A 17,133-nucleotide genomic window follows, 5' to 3' on the forward strand; every position below is an offset into this window, starting at 1 on the left:
GGTACCTTTGTTACAACTGATGAACCTACTTTGACATGTCATAATCACACACAGGTCCACAGTTTACCTTACAGTTTACTCTTGGTGTTGTACATTCTCTGAGTCTGAACAAATATATAATGATGTGTATCCATCATTATGGTATCATACAGAGTATTTTCACTGCCCTAAACATACTCTGTGCCACGCCCACCCATCCCTGGCAACCACTGATCTTTTTACTGTGTCCATAGTTTTGTCTTTTCCAGAATGTCATATAGTAGCCCTTTTGGATTAGTAATATGCAGTTAAGGTTTCTTCATGTCTTTTTGTCGCTTGATACCTCATTCCTTTTTGGTCCTGAATAATATTCCATTGTCTGGATGTTCCACAGTTTATTTATTCGTTCACCTACCGAAGGACATTGTGGTTGCTTCCAAGTTTTGCAGTTATGAATAAAGCTCCTGTAAACATCTGTGTGCAGGTTTTAGTTTAGATGTGTTTTCAACACCTTTGGGTAAACACCAAGGAGAGCGATTGCTGGATCAAATGGAAAGAATATGTTTAGGATCGTAAGAAGCTGCCAAACTGTCTTCCAAAGTGCCGGTACTACTTTGCATTCCCACCAGCAATGAATGAGAATCCCAGTGCTCCATAGCCTTACCAGCATTTAGTGTTGTCAGTCTTCTGGGTTTTGGCCACTCAAATAGGTATATAGTGATATCTCACTGTTGTTTTAATTTGCATTTCTCTGATGACATATTATGTAGAGCATCTTTTCATATGCTTATTTGCCATCTGTTTATCTTATTTGGTAAAGTGTCTGTAAGGTCTTTGGCCCACTTTTTAATTGGGTTGTTTTCTTATTGTTGAGTTTTAAGAGTTCTTTGTGTATTTTGGGTTCTTTTGTTTGTTTTTGTTAAATTCATTTTATTTTGGCTGCGTTGGGTCTTTGTTGCTGCGCACGGGCTTTCTCTAGTTGCAGTGAGTGGGGGCTACTCTTCGTTGCTGTGCGTGGGCTTCTCATCGTGGTAGCTTCTCTTATTGAGGAGCATGGGCTCTAGACACGTGGGCTTCAGTAGTTGTGACTCACGGGCTCTAGAGTGCAGGCTCAGTAGTTGTGGCGCATGGGCTGAGTTGCTTTGCAGCATGTGGGATCTTCCCGGACTAGGGATCGAACCCATGTTCCCTGCATTGGCAGCCGGATTCTTAACCACTGTGCCACCAGGGAAGTCCCATTCTTTGTGTATTTTGGATAATAATGCTTTATCAGATGTGTCTTTTGTAAATATTTTCTCCCATTCTGTGGCTTGTGTTCTCATTCTCTTGACATTGTTAATAGAGCAGAAGTTTTTTATTTTAATGAAGTCCAGCTTATCAATTCTTTCTTGCATGGATTGTGCCTTTGGTGTTGTATCTAAAAAGGAACTGCCAGGGGCTTCCCTGGTGGCGCAGTGGTTGAGAGTCCGCCTGCCGATGCAGGGGACACAGGTTCGTGTCCCGGTCTGGGAGGATCCCACATGCCGCGGAGCGGATGGGCCCGTAAGCCATGGCCGCTGAGCCTGAGCCTCCGGAGCCTGTGCTCCGCAACTAGAGAGGCCACAGCAGTGAGAGGCCTGCGTACCGCAAAAAAAAAAAAAAAAGGAACTGCCATACCCAAGGTCATCTAGACCCAAGGTCATGCTTTATCTTCTAGAAGTTTTATACTTTTGTAGTTTTTGCGTTTTACATTTAGTTTTGTAGTTTTGCGTTTTACATTTAGGTCTGTGATCGATTTTGCATTAATTTTTGTGAAGGGTATAAAGTCTGTATCAATTTTTTTTTTGCATGTTGATGTCCAATTGTTCTAGCACCACTTTCTTGAAAAGACTATTTTTGCCCCATTGTATTGCCTTTGATTATTTGACAAAGATCAGTTGGCTCTATTCATGTGTGCGTGCATTTTTTTCAAATCCATTATTGACTACTCCTAATTTTGTTTCTGCTTTGTTTTTTGGGTCATTCCTCTTATCTTTTTCATAGCTTCAGTAAATTACACTTGAATTATAGCAATAGCTTCTTTATTGTCTTACTAGCCTTCCGTCTCCTTTGTTCCCATCCTGGAATATTTATTTTAAATATTACTATCTTTGCAAAACTAGCTGTTTCTATCAGAATATCAAAGGAATTATAGAATCTCAGCATTGCAAGGGATCTTAAAAGTCATTTAATTCACATACTTGTCTTTTGTTTACATTTTCTCTCCATTTCTGCTGAATAACTTCTGCCAAGTTCTTTAGGCTAAGCTTGAATTCCTTCAATAACAGGAAACTCATTCTTTCTGAACACTGCGTTCCATTTTTTGGACAACTGTTGATTTGAGTCTTCCTTAACTTAAGATGAAATACATGTCCTTGTAGCTTCTCTGCAAACTCTATTTCTTCCCCTAAGACTATACAGAACAAGGATAATCCTGCTTCCCTGTGAAAGCCCTTTAGGTATGTGAAGAAAGCTATTCTGTCCAGAACTAAACTCTCCTCAGATTCATGTTTTCCCTAAGCTAAAACTCCAAGCTTGATTGGTTCTTCTAGTAAACCCTTTTATAACTTAATTTGTATTCCTCTACCATTCTATTCTCATTTCTCTGAACTTTAACATCTGTTTATGTTTGCTTTAAGTTGTGAAACTCAGAAATCAGTGGAGTACTTCGAGTACTGCAAGTGTAGTCCATGTCATGCCGTAGACCAGAACTATCCATCCTTTGTTCAAAACATCAATCTCCTTTCAATGCAGGATGAAATTGCGTTAACATTTTTGACATCCACATTCTATCTTGACTCATACCGACTTTATTGTTGAGTAAAACCCCCAAGTCATCTCTCACAAAACCATATCTCCCCCAATTGTACTCAAGTGTAGAAATCTTGCATTTATTCTTTTTAAAAATTATTTATTTTTGGCTGCGTTGGGTCTTCGTTGCTGTGCGCAAGCTTTCTCTAGTTGTGGCGAGTGGGGGCTACTCTTTGTTTCAGTGCGCAGACTTCTCATTGCAGTGACTTCTCTTGTTGCGGAGCACGGGTTCTAGGTACACAGGCTTCAGTAGTTGTGGCTCACGGGCTCTAGAGCACAGGCTCAGCAGTTGTGGTGCACGGGCTTAGTTGCTCCTCAGCATGTGGGATCTTCCTGGACCAGGGATCGAACCCATGTCCCCTGCATTGGCAGGCAGATTCTTAACCACTGCGCCACCAGGGAAGTCCCGCATTTATTTTTTTTTTTTAATTTTTAATTTTTTGGCCACGCCTCGTGACATGTGGGATCTTAGTTCCCAGACCAGGGTTTGAACCTGTGCCCCCTGCAGTGGAAGCGTGGAGTGTTAACAACTGGACTGCCAAGGAGATCCCTTACATTTATTCTTGGTAACTTTTATCTTGTTAGAATAGCTCTTTGCTCTTCAACAGCTACAGCTTGTCGAGGAATAAAAAAATATCCTTATTAGCTTATGACTTAATTAATGCTATAGAACATGTACACTAAATAAAATAAAAACCTAAGAACTCTTAGAAGGCAGCTTAGTGTAGTGTCAGTTATAACTATGAATGATGTTTCTCAGAGTGTCCTCTGGCCTGCATTACAGTCACCTGGAGGGTGCTTGTTAAATAGCTTCCCCAGCTCCACTCCAGGCTTAATGAATTCAAATTTCTAGGAGTAGTGCTTGGAAATCTGCATTTTAAGAGGCTCCATTGGGGACTGCAAGTAAAATGGGTTTAAAGCTAAGGGACAGAGGGAAAAAAAGGGGAAAGGAAAAGCTGTAAAATTCTGAAACTAATAAAGGTACATGCTGCCAGATGGCAGCAAGGCAGGACCTGCTATAGTAGAAGCATGATCTTTGTCATCAAGAATTTGTGAAATACCAGGCCACACCCTCTGAGGGAGTAAAAAACGGTTGGGGGTGTCAGCAAAGATTAGTTTGGAGAGTTACTACACATACCCCATCTTTAGTTCTAGGCTATCTAATGAGAGGATCTATAGTGAATCTCAGGTGACTAATTTGGATATAGACTAGTTGGGTGGTAGGCATCCTGCATAGATGCTTGGTGCTTAGGGCACAGGCCTTTTCCACTTTATCATAACGGAACTCAAGGTGCTCTTGGCATTTTAAAGTTGATGGGGCAACAGCAGGTCTCTACTGGACAAAATGATACCCAGAGACTAGACGATCAAAGACCTGACTGCTCAAATGGGGTCAGAAGTTGTGTTTTTAGTCTTAAGTACTTCCTTTTCTTAAAGATTTGCTAAGTGCCCAGCTAAGCAAATATAGATAACTCATTTTAGAGGCTGACTGACGATCTTTGAAACAAACAAACAAAAAGCCCTCCTATATTATGAGTTGTTGGAAGCTATTCTCCAGGTCCTCATTGCATGGTTGGAAAACTGTTTCTTAGTGTAAATAATCATATTGTACTACTAAAATGAGAAGTTGAATAGAACTAAGAAAATACTCATAATTCTAGGAGAAGTTAGAATTATGCAAACTTTAAAAGATTAAATATTGATGTTAATTTGTGATTGTATTTTCTGCAAGTGCATGCATGACTTAAAAATAACCATTCAAATCTGGTTTGCACAACTGCAGAGAGAGGCTTGCAAGACTTGTGAATATGTCCTGACTTGCTGCTAGTCTGTTGATATCCTCCCTATTTTGGCAAACTTGGCAAATCTGTCTGCATTTGAACTGGAAGCTACTTGGGATTCCCCTTTAAACATCACAAAACCCACTTCACACTTCTCTCTCTTTATAGATCATGTTTCCCACAAAATAAATTAAACACTCTTTATCCTGATGCTAATTTGACAGACATTCCTCCTAATTTATTATTATTATGCTTACTGTTGTGTAAAATTAGTGTTTGCTGTAATTTTTTCCTCTTTTGGATACCTAAAAGTTGACTGATAATTTTTCCTCAGTGCAGCTTGCCTCTGATATAATCTCAGGAAAGCAAAGAAAATTCACTGCTTTTTAAAATTGAAGAGATTAGCAAATACAAATTTGTCACTTTTATGGATAACATTTGAAAGATTATAAATATTACTATTCATTTTACTGCAGAAATAGGCTATGTATTTTTCATTGAGCTATTTTAAAAAAGGGATTACAATTAGTATATTAGGTCTCATACATATTTTCATGTATTATTTTCATCAGGGGCTACATAAGCCTTATTATAATGGATAAGTTCTTATTATATTTAGACTTTTAGGTCAAAAATCATTTCAAGCTATTCATAGCACACACTTAAAGCCTCCTAAAGTTCTCTCCACCAAAATTTGTATGATTATAATCACTGAATATCAGTATCAGTGAATATCAATACCTGGGGCTGCAAATTTTTACATTGTTGGAGAATTGCTAATTCAACTGGCAGAGAGTGGTAGTTAGAATTAAGGTGAGAAGTGCATATCATACTAACCTACCTCAAACTAAGAGGCAAAGGATGGGCAGTGGTAATCTAGCATTGCAAATGACCTTTCGGGTGAAGAACCCAGAAATAGCCCCAGTTCCTCTCAATAGAACCAAATCATCCCAGGTGGGTGCTAGCAGAGAGAGGTGTGTGCCCCCGTAAGAAGGAGGGGCAGCTTTCTAATATCTGGTAGTTAAGGGCTATGAGAGTGGGTGCAATTGGGAGGATAAGGGGAACTTTGGAAAAGAAATATTTATTGTAATAGAACAGGTTGGGGAGAAAGATGATAGAAGGATGTGTACACATGGAACTGATAGTTGTGGTAGCTTGGTTTTTATGGATGGAGCTACATCTTTACCCTAAATGAAGTTGGAAGGCTTGAGAAATAGGTGTGAATTGAATTCTGCCTAAGGCATAAGAGAAGCAGGCAGGATTGACTCTGATAGTAATCCACCTGGAAGAGAGAGACTAAAGCTACAGAGAATCCTCCTCTACTGAACACTAGTAAAATCTTTGTGAAACTGCTGTGTTACAACTCATTTACTACAGTGTTAATTTGGAGTTTGAGATTCATCAAAGGAATGGGCACTATAATTTGCAGTGTCCAAGTGACACTCGTGTTTTAGATAAAGTGCCTAAGGGGCCAGATGGTCACAATAGTCTCAGAAAGAATTTCACAAGCAAGATTGTCACTTATTTTCAAGCTTTACAGTCACCTAACAATGATCTAATTCTCACATTAACAGTTGGGAGTCTGGTTCCATTTCATCACTCCTCTATAGCAAGGTGATAAAAAATAAGTTAATATTTATTAAGCCAATATTTACGAGATCTTCCTGTGTGCCAGGAAGTATTCTAAGTGCCTTATGTGCATTATACTTAACCTTCATAATAATCTTCTGAGGTAGTTGCTATTATTTCCAGTTAGTAAGAGGAAGAACCAGGACTTGAATCCAGGCAAGCTGACTCCAGAGCCCCCACTTCTGAATTTATTTAATACAAAAAGCTGTCCTTTATTCTGAGATTATGTCCACCGTACCTTTTGATATTACAGTATATTTTCTTATATGAAGTGGTGCTGATAGAAGATGCCAGGTTTGATATTTTTGTTTAAGAAATCTTTACCTTGCAAATTAAAAACTAAGCAACCCAATGACAACACTAATCTCCAGATATTTTTAAAAAAAGAAGTTGTTTAGCTAGTTTTGGAAATCTAAGTCTGAGAATCACTGGTCAGAAAAATGGGACTCTTAGTTACTAATTTTTAATGTTCTCTAGAGATTTTTTCACTTGATTTATTTCCTAATGCACTTAATCCAATCAGTCCTCACCTATCTGGCACCTGACCACAAGTCATACTTTCATCCATTTGACAAATATCTGTTGTGAAATATAATTGAAATGCAGCTTTGCGGTTCATATTTTAGGAAATCATTAAAAATACTTTATGACAAGGGCTCTAGAATGAGATACAAAGAAGCCTTATACTAAATTATTTACAGAATGTAGTCTTATAGTGAGGTTCCAGTGTCATGTTCACTTAAATCCTTAGTAAACAATGGCGTTACCATTTGCTATGTTTATTTCTTTGGTGTTTTACATTATTTGTAGTGTTATTAATAGCTATTACATAATGATATATTAATAGATATTAATACTTTTCATTGTCCCTAACATATGGAGAACAAAATGGAAGAGAACAAGAGTAGCCCTGCTAGAGAAGAATGAACAGGGGAGCCAGACAAAGAAGTTGTCTGGCTTACTTGTTGCTCTAACTGTAATCCTCATTGTTGGCTTTATTTATCTATGTGTCATTGGCGACTTCAGTTTCCTTGTTGGTGATTTGTTCAACAGTCTGTCTTCACAGTTCTTTGGAGTTCTCATTTCCATTTAACTTTTCTTTCACTCCATCTCAGCTGCTCACTCTTTGGTCATACCCAAGACTGAACCATCGCTAATAACCACTACTTCGGGGATCTCAGTTTTAAGCATCTTCCTCTCTAGCCACCTCCCATTTTTTCCTTGCTTTCTTCTAGCACAGCCCTTACCCCAACTCCAGCAAGTTTGACATGGGGACCTTCCAGTTAATTTACTCTGTCACTTCCCAGCCTTTTTGTCATCTTTACCCAGCTTAGATTCCATGGTCTATTACCTTCACCCTCCTCACATACACCCTTAACAGCCTTGCTCCTCATCTTGTATATGTCAGGTGTTTCTCAGCTACCTGCTTACTCTGTATCAGTACCCAGACTTAAATATGGCTTAAGAAAAACAAAACCATGGTATTTGACCTCACTTTAAATTTAAGAACCAAATCTCAAGCGAGCCCTCAGTATTTCTTGGAATCAGTATTTCCTTGCATTCCTTCTGTATTTCCTTAATCTACACTTGATCTTAGCCAAAAGGCCGAGAAGGGATGTATTTCCTTAGCCTCATCAGTTTCCTCACCTACTCTCTGAGATGACTGGTTCCTCTCCATTCTTCTCAAACATCCAACACCACCTCTTCCATCCTTCCATCTTCACCAGCAGCTGATGACCTGGAATCTTTATTTCACTGAGAAAATAGAAATAATCAGAAGAGAACTGCTTCATCTTCCCACCTCCAAATGTAGCATTTGTTGAATGAATCAAAGAACATGATATCCCAGAACTTCATTTACTCCTATATTCAAATATAATTAGCAACTTAAAATTCCAAAACCAAATATATAAAGCCATTTTTGGCCATTTTGAATTACACTTTTCACTACCACCTTCCTTTATGTTACTGTAACCAAGAGTTGTTATGTTTTGCCTCATCCAAATAAAAATTAGTTATTTTTAGGAAGATGATTAACAGGAGCAGTTAATAAAATAAGCAGTTAAATAACTGAACTCAGGAAATGAAGAGAAGAACTGCTTTTGCACTATATGTGATTATACTATTAGCCCACATTAGTTATTACTTATGTAAGTTATGGAGGAAGGAGAAAAGGTGCGAAGACTTAGAAATGAAGACTAAAGCCTCAAACTTGGTAGAGAATGGAGGGAGAATGTTGAAAACAGGCCATGTGATAGTTTTGGATTTTTTTGGATGGAAAATTAGGTAATAGACTTGAGCAAAAATTAGATAATAGACTCTAGCTAAAATTAGATAATAAACTTCAAATTAAATTAATACTTTACCTTGTGTTGCTAAACTTTAAGATTCAGTTTTGAAAAAAAGAGATGTTTAAAACCAAAAAAGTCAATATTCTTATGCCAGCTTTGATAAAATTTATATTTATATAATTGAGTAAGAACCTACCTTACCTAACTGTAAGTTGCTTATATAATTACAGCAAAGAGGAGAGTCCCTCAGTAACCTGAATTTCGTATGCTGAGCTCACTTACCCAATGGCATCTGTCTGCTCAAGCACATTTCCCCACACGTTTTCCCAATTCCCCACGTTCTTTCCAAACCTTTACCATGTTTCCCAATATCATCTCCTCATCCTGCATTTTGTAGATGACCTAAGCCCCCTACTTCACATAGTAAACAGAACCCAACAGGCATAACCTCAGCTTACTTCCTCTTCTCTTTACTTAACTAGTCTCAGAAGAAGTTTCCTTGCAGCTGTCTCCCTAAATCCCTACTCTTTGTTGCCAGAGTTCCTGAAAGTGTGATCTCTGTCTGTTCTTGCTTATGCTACTTAGCTTCCTTCTCCTACCACAACCCAAAATGATCTGACCCAGATCAGCATGAACTTTCTGATTTTTAAATCTGATGTTCTCTTTCCAGGCCTCATCCTTTGTCTCCGGAGCATTTGTCCCTATTGTCACATTCCTCTGCTTAAAGCTTTTTGAGGCTTTTCATGTACCCAGAGCGGGCATTCAAAAATATTGAACCAGTAGTTTTGACATCTTCTCTGAGCTTTCAACAAGTCTTTCTTAATGGACATTACTGCCTGAATCTCAAATGCCTTATAGCCAAAAACAAAGTTATGATTTCCTCTTGCTAACCTCTTGGTTGTTTTCTGAGATTACTATCATTTTTCCCATGTGCCCCCAGGCTAGATGCCTTAAGGTCATCCTTGACTCTTCCTTTTTTTCTTATTTTCATTTGGTCTCTAAGCTCTGATGAATATCTCTGTTCTCTTCCATTCTTTTCCTACTACTATTTCTTAAGATTATTACCTCTTTCCATTCCTGGTCTCTTGTCTGGATTATTTCAGTAGTACATTCAGGGATTTTAATTTGAATTTCATGATTTGACCTCAGAGGATCAAAAAATCTTCTCAAAATTGCATGCAAATTTTTGTACATGGGCATTTTTTCTGGGCAGGTCCATTAGGCTATTCCATGGGAAAGAAAATGAGAGATAGAATCAGAGAATATGACATTTTAAACAAGTCAGTTCCACTGATTTCTCATTCTTCTGTGCCTGCCCTTTGCTATGTAGTTCCCTAACCCAGGGAACTGATCTCTGAGTAGTGAGGGGGGCCATGTAAGACATAAAGGGAAAAAAAAGGAACAGTACAGCTCGCAGTCAGACAGTCCAGCAGTCAGAGATCAGAGGCTCCCCAGCATCAGAGCTAGGCCTTAATGTCCTGGAGAAGCTCAGGGGAAAGCTGGGGTATCAGTAGGGAGGCAGCCTTCTGAGGCCTCTGGACCCAGTTGTTTATGTGCTTGGAGGGACTTGGAGGGATAGGAAAAGGAAAGCTTAATTGGCAAAAATCCAGAGCCAGCCAGTGAGGCAGTGTCCCCAGAAAAAGGTTAAGAACATTCCTCCAACTAGACTCCCACCCTCTGATCTTTGTTCTCTAGTCCTTCGTCTACTCCACTGCCGGTTAGTTTTTAAACACACATCTCGTTATGTATCCTCCCTGATTAAAAAACACTGGGTTTTTACAAAACAAATTAAAAACTCCCGGGCATGGTGTCAAGGCCTTCCTTAGTTGGGAACCTGTCATCCCCTTACTCAGGCACTCACCTCCAAGGCTCCCAGCCACAGAAGGTGATAACTGGCTGTTTTGAGAGGACAGCTTCTAGGTCCATACTGCCATGCCTAATCTAATGCTAATCTCTCTCTTTAGGGTGCCATTTCCCTTCACTTGCCCAACCATGAACCTCAAACTGGCCTTCAGGACCCAGACTGTATGTTACCTCTTCCCCTGTGTCCATCCCTAATTTTCTGCCATCACTCTAGCAGAATCAGTCTCTCTTGGCTAGGTTCCAAAAAACATTTCATGCACATCTCTGATAATGTCATATTATATTGTAGATAACCTATTTTTATTTGTCTTTCCTACTAAATCAGAAATGCCCTGCAGGTAGGGACTGCCTTTTTCATGTTTGTATCCCAAACACCTAGTTTCGTGCCTAGTCCAAACAGGAGCTTAATACACTTTTGTTGAATGGAATTACTTATGCAGAGTTTTTATGACTCATTTAAATTAGAGACCAATGCTTATTTAATAAGTCAGAAAGGCTATGATAATAATAGGAATAACAGAGTCCCATTTCCACTGCTTATTCAAGTAACTGCTTCCTTTGTGGAAGTGGATTTTGAAAATCTTTGCATGTCATTGTGTATATATATATATATATATTTTTTTTTTTTTTTTTTTTTTTTGTGGTACGCGGGCCTCTCACTGTTGTGGCCTCTCTGGTTGAGGAGCACAGGCTCCGGACGCGCAGGCTCAGCGGCCATGGCTCACGGGCCCAGCCTCTCCGCGGCATGTGGGATCTTCCCGGACCGGGGCACGAACCCGTGTCCCCTGCATCGGCAGGCGGACTCTCAACCACTGCACCACCAGGGAAGCCCCGTTGTATACTTTTAATGTGCTTTCTTGACATCCTAAAAGAATTATGGTTCTCATGCAGACTAGAGTTTCTATGACATTCTTATTGATGTTACATTGAATAGATTCTGTAATTTCACAGATCTGTATTACATATAAGTTCCACGGATGTGCATTTTATCTTTCAAGCTTCATGGTAATATTTTGTGGGTTATTTATTTTATGACATCTGAGTCAATTTAATTCAAAACACATTAAATTGAGCATTTCCCACGTACAAAAACAGAGTTACAGAGTTAAAAATCTAGTATTTATGTATTATGTAGTTTGTCTTGCTAAATTTGTAAGTCCCAGTCATTGCAAAGGTGTTTTTTAGGTATTTAAATTAGTTCAGCCATGAAAGTACATACTGTTCATAATTTAAGAGCTTCAAATAATTTTTTAAACATCTTTATTGGGGTATAATTGCTTTACAATGGTGTGTTAGTTTCTGCTTTATAACAAAGTGAATCAGTTATATATATACATATGTTCCCACGTCTTCCCTCTTGCGTCTCCCTCCCTCCCACCCTCCCTATCCCACCCCTCCAGGCGGTCACAAAGCACCAAGCCAATATCCCTATGCCATGCGGCTGCTTCCCACTAGCTATCTACCTTACTTTTGTTAGTGTGTATATGTCCATGACTCTCTCTCGCCCTGTCACAGCTCACCCTTCCCCCCCCATATCCTCAAGTCCGTTCTCCAGTAGGTCTGCGTCTTTATTCCTGTCTTATTCAAATAATTTTTAAAAACCATCTTCTATCCCCCCATTTTCTCTGAGTTTTGTAGGAAAAGAATCAATAATTTACTTATTCCGCCATTTATTGAGTACATATTATGTACTAGGCATTAGGCTGGGTGTCTGCAATTGAGGATTGATGAGACAGTACCTGCCCTTGAATAGTTTACAGTCTTAAGAGAAAAGAAAGTATATAAACAAATAATTGCAATTTAAACTTTGGAGAAGAGGAAGGAAGCTCCTTCTTTGAGAACTGATGCTGAGGTTGAGAAAAGAGATGCCTGCAGATAAATTTGTAGATAAAGAAGCAGGGATGTGAAGGGGGGTTGGAGATGTAATTAAGATTACTAATAACCTCATCAAAAGATAGGGAGATTAACCTGAAATATCTGGCTGGGCCCAACATAATCACATAAGGTAGTTTAAGGCAGAAGAGGCAGAGAGATGTGTCAGAAAGAGAAGCTGAAGAGAACTGAAGCATAAGAGAAACTCAGTCACTTGCTGGAGGGGGACCACATGGAAAGTGTCAAAAGGAAAGTAGGCAGCCTCTAGGAGAAAAGATCAACCTGACCCCTCGCTGACAGCCAGCAAAGAAAGAGGGATCTCAGTCTTATAGTCACAAGAAAATAGATTCTATCAACAACCCACGTAAACTTGGAAGTGGATTCTTCCCAGAGCCCCATTGGCCCACACCTTGATTTCAGTCTTATGAAAAATGGAGCAGAGCCACCCAAACCCACCCAAACTTCTGACTTAAAGAACTGTGAAATAATAAATTTGCAGTGTTTAAAAAAAGAGGGGGGCCAAAAGGAGAAAAAAAGAAGTAGGGAGTGAAGGGGGTTCATACCTGATAGTCTTTTTTTTTTTTTTTTTTTTTTGAAAAGTAGGAAAGTAGATCATCTCTAAGAATTAATGGCATGGGTAGTGCTTGAGAAGAGAACAGTGAAGTCTGGATAATAACTAAGGAGAATGGGAGATGAACAGAAACAGGTAAGGGTGGCATGCAATATTGAGAAAGCAGTGAGAGTAGAACTGAAATCAGATAGCATGAGACTGTTAGGATATCAGTCAGCACAGTGGTGTAATTTTCTCTGGTCATGCTCTGGCCAATGTTTAGGTGCAGTAAAGCCATATTGTGTTCAGGGTTCATAGGGTAGGTATAACAGAAGTATAAGAATGCTGAGGAGGTGAGAGTCTTTGAAAGAAAGCATGGCTTAATATGGAAGGAAGTGTGGTTAGAAGGAAGTTGATAAACTTGGAGAAGGTTGAGACTGGAGAGATGTGGCTAAGGGCTAGTACTTTGTAGGTACTTAGCAAGTCTTCAGTTTATCCTTCCTGGCTCTCCCCTCCTTGTGCCTGTTTCACTCCCTCCACCACCACCTGCCTCTTTAATGGTTTATACAAATAGTTTCAAATCATGATAGTAGCAGTTGGTTTGGAGAGGAAGGCTAGGAGCCAGGTTCCAAAGTCCTCATCAGATGTGTCCCAGTGGCTTGGATGCTGACAGTGCGTGGTGGTGTTGGCCTCTAGGAGAAGCTTAAGGCTTATCCCCTTATCTCCTTACCCCTCATGCCCCAAGGGTGGGACAAGGGCAAAGACATTTTATGGGCCATAGTTCTTTTTTTAAATTTAATTTATTTATTTTTGGCTGCATTGGGTCTTTGTTGCTGCGCGCGGGCCTTCTCTAGTTGCGGTGAGTGGGGGCTACTCTTCATTATGGTGCATGGGCTTCCCATTGCGGTGGCTTCTCTTGTTGCAGAGCACGGGCTCTAGGTACGTGGACTTCAATAGTTGTGGCACACAGGCTCAGTAGTTGTGGCTCGCGGGCTCTAGAGCACGAGCTCAGTAGTTGTGGCACACGGGCATAGTTGCTCCACAGCATGCAGGATCTTCCTGGCCCAGGGATCGAACGCGTGTCCCCTGCACTGGCAGGCGGATTCTTAACCACTGAGCCACCAGGGAAGTCCCTGGGCCACAGTTCTTAGGACAGGAATTTACTCTGTGATGAGAAGGGTTAAGAATCTAAGCCTTTAAGAGTTTCCACTAAGTTCCCCCGTCTCTACAAGTCTAACCAGAAGCACAGATCTCATTACTTTTAAGGATTTAAAAGGGAGTCTTTTTTTGAAGCAAAGATAGAAGCAATGGCTGTACTGGCAACCCAAAATATCTTCCTCCTCAGAATCTAAAATTTCTAGTAGAGTTGGTTGAATCTTGTGGTTTCCTTTATTGAGTCATTGATGTATTGTTGTAATTTTTCTTAAAGATATAATTTTTTAAGGCTTTTGTTCCAAATGAGGACATTTTCCATAAAAATACACTGTATCCCATTTCCAGAAATTTTCTTGTTCACCTGTAGTTTTGAGTGTAATGCTTGAAATCTAAGAATTCATTATTTCACAGAGTGATTTTTTGGTGTAGTATAAAGAAAAAACGCGTAAGTAAAGAGTCATGCATCTTAAGTGTGAAACTTAAATAGGTGAGGATTCCTAGAGTGAGTAAACAGAAACCAAATTTCATCTTAATCTTAAGAAATGGAGTAAATGCTTGTGTAGAGTGGGCTAAAGAAATCCCAGGGAGTCTAAATCATTAGTCTTGCTATTTTGCTATTGTTAATGATACCTTTAAGGCATTTAGCAATGGTTGCCTAGAAAAGAATTGAATACTATTCTCGTGAAGCTTCAGTTTCATTTTCATCCTGGTGGCTCTGAGAAAACACGTTTCTCACTTGGCATAGTCACGTGAAATAGGGCATTCGACTTCATCCACAAAGTCTGTAACATCCATCTGGATCCTGTGGATTGCTCTATACCCACCCAACTCAGACATGTCTGCCCTTTCTTCAAGTGCTTGTATTGACAGGTAGACCTGTAATTTCTTTGACTAAGATACAGTTTCCGTAGCCTGTCGTATCATAATAGATCTGTGTTGGGCTAAACTTGCCTAAAAACAGATCTTTTTTCCCCCTGGCTTTAAAGTAAAGGATAATGAAAAAGAAGTAATATTTCCTAATTAGGTATTTAGGTCAAAGAGACATTTTCAGAGTTAAGAGTATTCATTCTCAATGATAATTCAAATATACTTTTCCAAAGACCTTTAATTGGCAGCTTTCCCCCTCAACTTTTGGTATTGGTGTAGGAATTGTTTGTGGATTTTCTATTTTAAAAAGATCTTCAGTTCATTCTTGTTCTGTTCATAGCACCTAGATATTAATATATGTCAATGCTATTGCTGTATTCTTCCTGACATTCATGTGAAGAAGAAAGAAAACTTTGGTGTCTTACTTGGATTTTAGTTAGTTGATGTAAGACTGTTTTCTTTTCCTTTTTAGGTTGCAAACACGTTAAAGGCATTCTGTTATATGGGCCTCCAGGTTGTGGTAAGACTCTCTTGGCTCGACAGATTGGCAAGATGTTGAATGCAAGGGAGCCTAAAGTGGTCAATGGGCCGGAAATCCTCAACAAGTATGTGGGAGAATCAGAGGCTAACATTCGTAAACTCTTTGCTGATGCTGAAGAGGAGCAAAGGAGGGTAATGTTAACATAAGTACAATTTAGTGAAAGTTTGTTATCACTTATATGATGATTGAAACCCAGAGTTATGGTGGAAGACTTGTTGCTGTGATTTATAGTTTGAAGAAATTGCAGATAAAATTTATTTTGAACCGAGTTATGTCACTGAACTGGGATTATGGGAGATTTACATGTTGTGAGCAGGTGTCAATATCCACATGTTCATAATACAAAGATAGATGATTATATGAGCCAAAGGTTTTGCAAAACAGATCGTGAATATGTATTTAAGTGACACTTTTATTCCACATTACTTCCAGAGACTTGAACTCATTTATCCTAAAAGAGAGAAATTAAATCCATAAAGGGACTTGTAGAATTAAGTATGTGTAAGGTTCATGTGCAGAAAGCTAGTTTACTTACCACTGACTTAACTCAGCTGTAGTGACAGGTATAAGTTGTTAGGTCTCAAAGGAGAACTTGATTGGGGTCTTAGAAAAAAATAAAATTAACTAAAAATCAAGCCAGAGTTTACTAATTGTGATGGTTAATTTTGTGCTAATTTGCCTGGGCCTCAGGGTGCCCGGACATCGGTTAAACATTTTTCTGGGTGGGTTGTGTTTACCATTTCAATCTGTAGACTGTCCCTAATATGCCATACAATCCGTTGAAGGCCTGAATAGAACAAAAAGGCTTACCTTCCCTTGAGTAAGAGGGAGTTTCCTACTGCCTGACCTGGGATATCAGTTCTTTCCTGCCTTCAGACTCAAACTGAAACACCTCTTCCTGGCTCTCAAGCTTGTAGGCCTTTGGACTGGAACTACACCATCAGCTCTCTGTGTCTCCAGTTTGCCAGCTGCAGAACTTGGGACTTGTCAGCCTACATAATTATGTTAGCCAACTCCTTACATTTAATCTCTAGATAGATGTTATATATATATATTCTTTTTTTTTTTCAGGTACCAATAGAATAGATAGACTAGATCTATAGATCTATTGATTCTGTTTCTCTGGAAAACTTTGACTAATATACTAGTATTAATATATTTGTTTCATTAAAGGAAAGTTTAAAAACAGTATTGTGGGATTTCTGGTTCTGGCAATACAGTAGACTAGGTAACCTGAAAATCTTCCTTCTACAAAAATCTTCAAATGCTGGATAAAATATAATCCAGCTAAAATCATTTCAAATGCACAATTGAGCTCTAAGGGAAGAAAAGGAAGTCTTCAGAAATCAAAAGAAAACTGAAAACTAGAGTAGTAAAGATAATGAGCTGCAGCTTTTGGTTCTGGTAATGTGTGCATTTGGGTTTTGTCATCCACTAGGGGACATAAAATGAGTCCTTGAACTTACTTAAGGTGTGGCCTAGGAACTGGAACCTTCAAAGCAGCTCTGTCATCAATGAAAAGCATGACTAGAAAATATTTCCCTACCAGCACAGAGAAATAACAAAACCTTTTAACTATTTGCCTGGGTTCTAGAGTGGGAGATGAGGAATCTGCCATGGGAATTCTAACCCATGGATCTTTAACTCATGTTTAGGATTTGAAAACACACACACACACACACACACACACACCCCACTATGTAGTCTGGGGCCCCAAAATTGAGAAATTAATTTTAAAATGAATCCTGGGCCAATGTTACCACATAGGGTTGTTAG

The 17,133-nt window shown here is 39.2% G+C and overlaps 1 protein-coding gene across 2 annotated transcripts in view; it reads left to right on the forward strand.

The window, feature by feature from the left end:
* NSF (N-ethylmaleimide sensitive factor, vesicle fusing ATPase) overlaps positions 1 to 17,133 on the forward strand; it is a 155,432-nt gene that overhangs the window by 69,465 nt on the left and 68,834 nt on the right. For both annotated transcript variants that reach the window (XM_024760811.1, XM_024760810.1), the window contains exon 9: positions 15,289 to 15,488. In XM_024760811.1, the coding sequence (XP_024616579.1) occupies positions 15,289 to 15,488 (200 nt within the window). The remainder of the gene's footprint in view (positions 1 to 15,288; positions 15,489 to 17,133) is intronic.

The sequence above is a fragment of the Neophocaena asiaeorientalis genome, unplaced genomic scaffold (assembly GCF_003031525.2).
Source record: "Neophocaena asiaeorientalis asiaeorientalis breed wild unplaced genomic scaffold, Neophocaena_asiaeorientalis_V1.1 scaffold30, whole genome shotgun sequence".
NCBI classification, from domain to species: domain Eukaryota; kingdom Metazoa; phylum Chordata; class Mammalia; order Artiodactyla; family Phocoenidae; genus Neophocaena; species Neophocaena asiaeorientalis.